This window comes from Rhipicephalus microplus, chromosome 1, assembly GCF_043290135.1.
Source record: "Rhipicephalus microplus isolate Deutch F79 chromosome 1, USDA_Rmic, whole genome shotgun sequence".
Taxonomy (NCBI): domain Eukaryota; kingdom Metazoa; phylum Arthropoda; class Arachnida; order Ixodida; family Ixodidae; genus Rhipicephalus; species Rhipicephalus microplus.
The window spans coordinates 222,262,558-222,269,167 of NC_134700.1; the positions used below are offsets into that span (position 1 = coordinate 222,262,558).

General features: G+C 45.0%; 1 protein-coding gene across 1 annotated transcript in view; it reads right to left on the reverse strand.

Moving 5' to 3' along the window:
* Positions 1–3,218, reverse strand: part of LOC119160166 (uncharacterized) — a 42,311-nt gene extending 39,093 nt beyond the window's left edge. Inside the window, exon 1 of the mRNA XM_037412872.2 lies at positions 2,890–3,218. Within this exon, the coding sequence (XP_037268769.2) occupies positions 2,890–2,973 (84 nt within the window). The 5' untranslated portion in view covers positions 2,974–3,218. The remainder of the gene's footprint in view (positions 1–2,889) is intronic.
* Between the last annotated feature and the right edge of the window lie 3,392 nt (positions 3,219–6,610).

The following is a 6,610-nucleotide window of genomic DNA, read 5'->3' on the forward strand; positions in this document are numbered from 1 at the left end:
GAATTATTGCTTTAAAAAATACATGACCGATGATGCAATGGACGAAGGAAGTTCGAACAATAAATTTCAAAGTAGAATAGTTTTGGCGAGGGCGTTATCTGGTTATGCGGTTGCCAAATATAGATCAGGCCTCAAATAAAACGCACGCTGAACTCATGATATCACTACGCGTATGATGGCGAAATTAAATCAAGAACGAAACAACGCGTTTTGGGTGAACCTTTAGTTCGTATTTCAGTTATTCACGATCGCTTCTGCTAATGCAAATTCACGACGCAGCACACATATATTGATGGCTTGTAGCTTGTGAAAAAGGCTATTTATGGCTGCCTTTATTTATGCACTGCTGCACTTTTGGCATGGGGCTAAGGACCCAAAATAATCTCGAGCGTGGAAGCCAGCTCCTCTTAAATTGGCTAGTGGATGGTCACGGCCTCCACAGCACTGGCACGACCACATGATGAGTTGATATGAAGTGCGCTTTTCCTACAGCATTCGTGGCATTGGCTTAGATGCAGAGTTGGAAATGGGCAGTTCAAACCCCCTCCCCCCCGTAGATGTCGTTAAAGTAGGCATGTGTACTTATACACGTACCCATACCTACACACGAACATACATACATACATACATACATACATACATACATACATACATACATACATACATACATACATACATACATACATACATACATACATACATACATACATACATACATACATACATACATACATACATACATACATACATACATACATACATACATACATACATACATACATACATACATACATACATACATACATACATACATACATACATACAAGCACACTTTCCTACCCGTCCTGAATATATTTCTTGGTACACCGCTGCTCGAATGCGTTTGGCTTCAAGAGATACTAGTCTTTTATGAAGTTACGAAAATACGATACGAATACGGCATTTCTTATAGCATCGCACTTCCTTTATCGTTAGTTGTGCTATTACCTTTCCTGATTGCAGTGAATTAAAATACGCCAACACCACAAAAGGCTTTTTTTTTCAAAAATTGCTGTAGGGTTGTCATTGTTGCCTATCAAGCTACACATTGTTAACGAGGAACCTGCAGTGTAGTTCGGAGCGCGCACTGAATAAAGGAGTAACGCTGCGGTAATACCTTGCCGTATTTGCGTACAGTGTTTTCGTGGCATGCTATAAGACTCCACTGTAGATTTGGAATGAAACGCGGAGCGTACAGTACACAAGCCAGAATCCGAAAAAAAAAAGATTAGAGTTATTTTGACATCTCCAAGGCGTCATTTGCTTTGTTGTGTAATCAGTGTTCACCTTTCATCTGCATGCCGCGCTACAGTACACCACTTATCAAACTTCATAAAATATACCTCCAGTTTTGCTTGTTTCTGTATACAATGTACCCATTCAAACATAACTTAACGTGGACTTTGATTCTGGGGTTCGTTTAAACAGACACAAGGCCGGTACATATCCAATCTCATCAATGACGTCATTAAGGGACCGGCATATTATGCAACCGAAAAAACAGCTATCAGCGAGCGAAAGCGCTAATGCTCGCGGTGTTGCTTTCGTATACCATGAGCTTTCTTCTCTGGATCATCTGTGCACCCGTGGACTGTTGTTATTCGTATAGGCGTCGGCCCATGTGCCGCATTGTCTTGTAGGCCATATATAGTTTCCTATATATATACTAGTGGAAACTCTGGCGCTAGTGTCTATGGGAACTGCAGCGCACGGCGCTTTATCGAGCATGGGAATTATAGGTAGTGCACGTATTTCTCTAATCTTCGTACTTCTGGCTTCATGCATGTTCGTGTGGCTTAGAGCTGTTTTCTCACGAAACAAAACTCGGCGCAAATGTTCAGTGATGGCGCTTCACGAACTTACCATTTCAAATTGGGTCACGAAAAAGTTCAAAAGGGATCGTTCTTTCCTTCGAAACAAAACCGAAACACAGCAATAAGAGGAGCCACAAGGGGGATTCACCGCCCGCAAGTACGACGACTAGGCAAATCTGTGTACTACCCGAGCCCCGCCCATTATTCCCATGGTCGCTGAACGATCGCAGTGCCAGAGTCCCCTCTATGTGTTGTAGACACGCCGAACAAGCAACGTTTAACATCGTTCGTATACAGCCGAAGCTTGCTTGAATATAACCGATACCAGTATCATATGCTATACTCTTGATAAAACAATCGCAGGAGCTCGGAGTTCAGCTGTTGCTGAGCGCAAGGTCAGTGGTTTTATGCGTGACGGCAGCGTCGAAATGTGTATACATACCATGGTCATGGTGAAGGCAAATGATGCAACTATGGTCAAAAGTTTTTTTTTTTTTTCATCTTCTGATTCATAATTCTCGTCTTATGTATATACAGCCCGTGTGACGTACTGCATGACTCATTCGGCTCTGGTGGCTGCTTGTTCGGAGAATCGTACCCGTAAAAGTAAGCTTCTAGCTTGCAGTTGTAAACTTTGCAGCATGCAGCATTGTCAAGCGACTATGGCAGAGAAGTGTTGCGCGCGAAGGTCTCGTTAGACCTCGACAATTTACTGGTTTGCGGTGACGTGTCACATGCATGACGCTATTCTTTTCCAGAGTAGGAAAATTTATCCATTGGTAGAAAGCCGCGATAGAAAAACATCCAGTGTCTCCCCAAGGCACACCAGCGATTACTCATTCTCCCTTACCGCAACGCAACAGGGGCTCGCACCACCACCCCTCCCTCAGTATAACATCCCGCCTTCACCCAAGCTTTGCTTACAGAAAAAGAATCCATCCGTTGAAGAGCTGCATGCGTGGCACATAACGGCCTGTGCATTGAAAAAATAAATAAATATTAGGATGTGTGTATCATATCCGTAAATTGCACTTACTTCTTTCTGCATCCAACTCTTTGCCGAATTCATCACCTCCTCGGAGGACCTGCAATAGCTCATCCTGCGCAACTGACTGGTCATGACGACGACGGAACTGGGAGACACAACGCAAAGAGTAATTAACAGGCGTGTTAAAGGATCTTAACTCGAGGCTCGCGTATAGTGGGCCTTAAGGCAACAGCTCCGCACACTGATGTTAAGTTAGCTATCTGCCAGCCCTGCAACGTCAAGCGGGCGCCAGCACGCCCTGAACAGAGGCGGGACAGGCTCCACTTCCTGTTTGGTGCATCGCCATGGCAACGCGTCTTTGCGAATCGGCACGTCTAGCGTTCGTTGCCGCTGGTCACGCGGCGTGATCTGAAAACCGAGCCAGACAGTGCACCGGGATTGAGTAAAATATAGACATAGATCCTCCTGGAACCGATACAGCATATAGAGTGGTGGCATGCCCGGCACCCCCGGCACGTCTACATACGATATCTGCAGCTCACACGCTATACAGCATCGCAGTTTTCACGCACCAAGAAGAAGCATGTAGCTAATTTTCGAAAGAAGCAAGCACACACACACGTACGCGCAAACACTCGCAAAAGGGTGTGTCTGTGTTCGGCTACCGCGTAATTGTTGCTTCATCTGAGAGCGCTTGGCCTCATGCAGTGTGTAGTAGTTGCTGGCTCGCGTGGTGACGAATAATGATGTCGTCTAAGTCAGTGGCAATGTTTTTGTTGCCTTAATTCTCATGTACCTTTATACATCTGCCTAGGTTCTTCCTTGTACCTTATTAGACGTTGTACCTTCTTGGTTGTGTGAAGTCGGGTGCGTCGTACGGTATACAGCTGGAGCGATGTATATTTTATTCGTCATCCCGCTCATTAGAAGGAGCGTGCCTACGTGGGCTTATCCTCGTTGGGGTAGTTTTGTCCTTGGAGAAAGCCAGCTCTATGTGGCTTGAAATGCGACGGTAGACGCGTTGTTTGCGGCAGCGGCAACTGGCAGAACCAGTTTCTCTGACACAACTGTCATCAACCCGGGGAAGCCGTATCACGAGAAGGGCGCGCGGGTTCGCATGTCTGACGTAACGCTGGCCCGCACCCAGTACTGCTAGGCAATCCTTAATTTCTGTTATTTATCTTTCCTTGCTGTTATTGAGAAAGTACGTACGTTGCTCGTCTGATTTCGACACATTACGAAATCATGCAGACATGACACAAGGTACATATGTAAAGGACATCGGAGTGCTATGAAACGTTATACCAGAAAGCACATGCTATGTTTAGGAGGGAGAAAACATTGCGGTAGCTGTAACTTTCATTCGGCCGTGCAACAGCAGCTAACGTGTTGGGCTAATTAGCAGTCGCTGAAAAGGACCAGCCACTGCACGCAGCTCAGCCCTGTAATGTAACCGCACAAGGCTCAGACGACTAAACAAAGGTTTTCGCCGCCACCACTACAGCAGTTTTCCAGTGTTCGATGTAAATCTGCCCCCCCCCCCCCCACATACACACGCGCGCACGCACGCACGCACAAAAAAAAAAAACAAAAAAACCCGGACATTCCGCTTATGCCCTAACAACAGCCACCTGATCCGAGACCGAGATCCCGTGTAACGTTCCTAACAAGCTTGGGAAGACTGAGCAGAGTAGGGGCTTAGCTTTAGCAAGTTAACTAGAGCTGTAGTCGGATAGAACTTCGGTAGTCTGAAGAGGCCCCGCCCAGGTGATCAAAGCAGCCGCCCGCCTCCGCGAATGAAGAGACTCGCTCGGTACCGGCAACGTTCTCCTACGGAGGGGTCGCCGACCGTCCGCCTCATGACGTCACTCTCGAGCATGCTCCCATCCGTGCAGGCTCGTGTGCGCCCGCAGTCGAGGAGGAAATGCCGCAGACTCCTACGCTTTGCGGTGACGGAATGAAGCTTTTTTTTTTTTTTTTCATACGCGTGAAAGCCAATCAAGATGGTGGCGATTCCAAGAAAAGGACGAAAGAAGTCAAACTGTCGCTGGCGGCAAACCGAAATTAAACTAAAAGAAAACGCATTTTACTACCGGAGCCTTTTAACTTCGAATGCGGTAGTGACGCGAAGGTTTAATACCATTTCATAAAATAGGCTCATCGCCGTCCAGCGGGCCAGGGCTGTCGCCGAGGACCTCGGAAGATGTTCCTCGAACGATGTGTCCCTGGCAGCCTAGCCCCGGGCACAGCAACAACCGTTGGACAAATGAAGTTCATTCAAGTCAACTCAACTCACCTCATCGTATTGTGATCCCACAATGAAAAAAAAAAAAAAGAACTTCCCTAGCATCGGGACAGAAAAGCTGCTAAGAAAGAAAGAAAGAAAGAAAGAAAGAAAAAAAGATAGAAGGAAAGAGTATGAAAGAGGGAGAAATAGATAGATAGACAGAAGAATCAAGACATAAAGAGAAAGAAAGAAGGGCAACAATTGAACAATATAATAATTGTGGGGTTTAACATCCCGAAACCATCATATGATAATGAGAGACGTCGTAGAGGAAGACTCCGGAAGTTCCCACAACTCGGGGTTCTTAACATGCGCCTAAATCTAAGCACACGGGCCTCAAGTATTTTTCTCTCCATCGAAAATGGGGCCTACGCGGCCGGGATTCGATCCCGTGACCTTCGGGTCAGCAGCAGTACCTTAGCCATTAGATCACCGTGGCGGGTTAAGAGGGAAAAAAATATAGAGCGAGAAAGACGGAGAAATGCTTATATAGAAAAAGATAGAAATATGAATAAACATAAACAAAAATACAGAAATAACAGACGGATAAGAGAAAAATAATGAAACAGAGGGAAACAAAGAAACAAAGAAAAAAAAAACTGAATAAAACCCCGCAAAGTTTGCCACAGGGAATCACACGACGAAGATTGCGATGAACTTCACTTCATACGAGGAATAAAGCCATATACTTACATGAATGTATATTATACGTTCATGTCTGAAACCGAGGAACACGGGAATACATATACAAGCAAGAAATAGTGGGACGTGCAAGTAACACATATTTTTCCTTTCTGTCGCAAAAAAAAAAAAAGTTATTTCGCGCACCTTAAAGGTGTTGACTTTCCTGCCTCTAAAATCTCACAATTACAGTCCCGTCTTGCAGGTCAAAGTTCTTAAATACACATTCTTCATATGAACATTTAAATGCAGAATGAATGTTATATGCAGGAAGCGAGAAGACTTTTTTTTTTCTAAACGCAAAGAAGGTTGTAAATATGGACAAAGAATACAAGCCAGCTCTCATTAGTATTAACAAGCGTTATTAGTCCGATTTTCAAGCAGAATTTATTCGGGGTGTTCGGGAATTGCCATTTTCCTAGGAAACTATTCGCATCATGGGCAGGTCCGTTCAGTCCAAAGCTTTGCCTACAGTCGATAAAAAAAAATACAACGGCTTATTGTTCTATTTACACGTTTTATGACTTCCCTCGAACATTTTTGACTATACATAGCTCGCATACCGTGAAAGGCAACCCTTTCAATCACGGCGTTCACATTTGTGTACGTGAATTACAAAGGGGCGTCACTATAGCGTCACGGTGCCTGTTTCTTCAAATGGCTTGAAACTCGATGTGGCTTGAAATGGCTTGAAACTCGGCTTCCTGAGTGGACAACTAGCGGTCATTTGATTTCATTCTGCTCCGTATCGCTCCAGAGGATCACTTTGCTGGAGGCACTACCATGTTTGACGATCGTTCG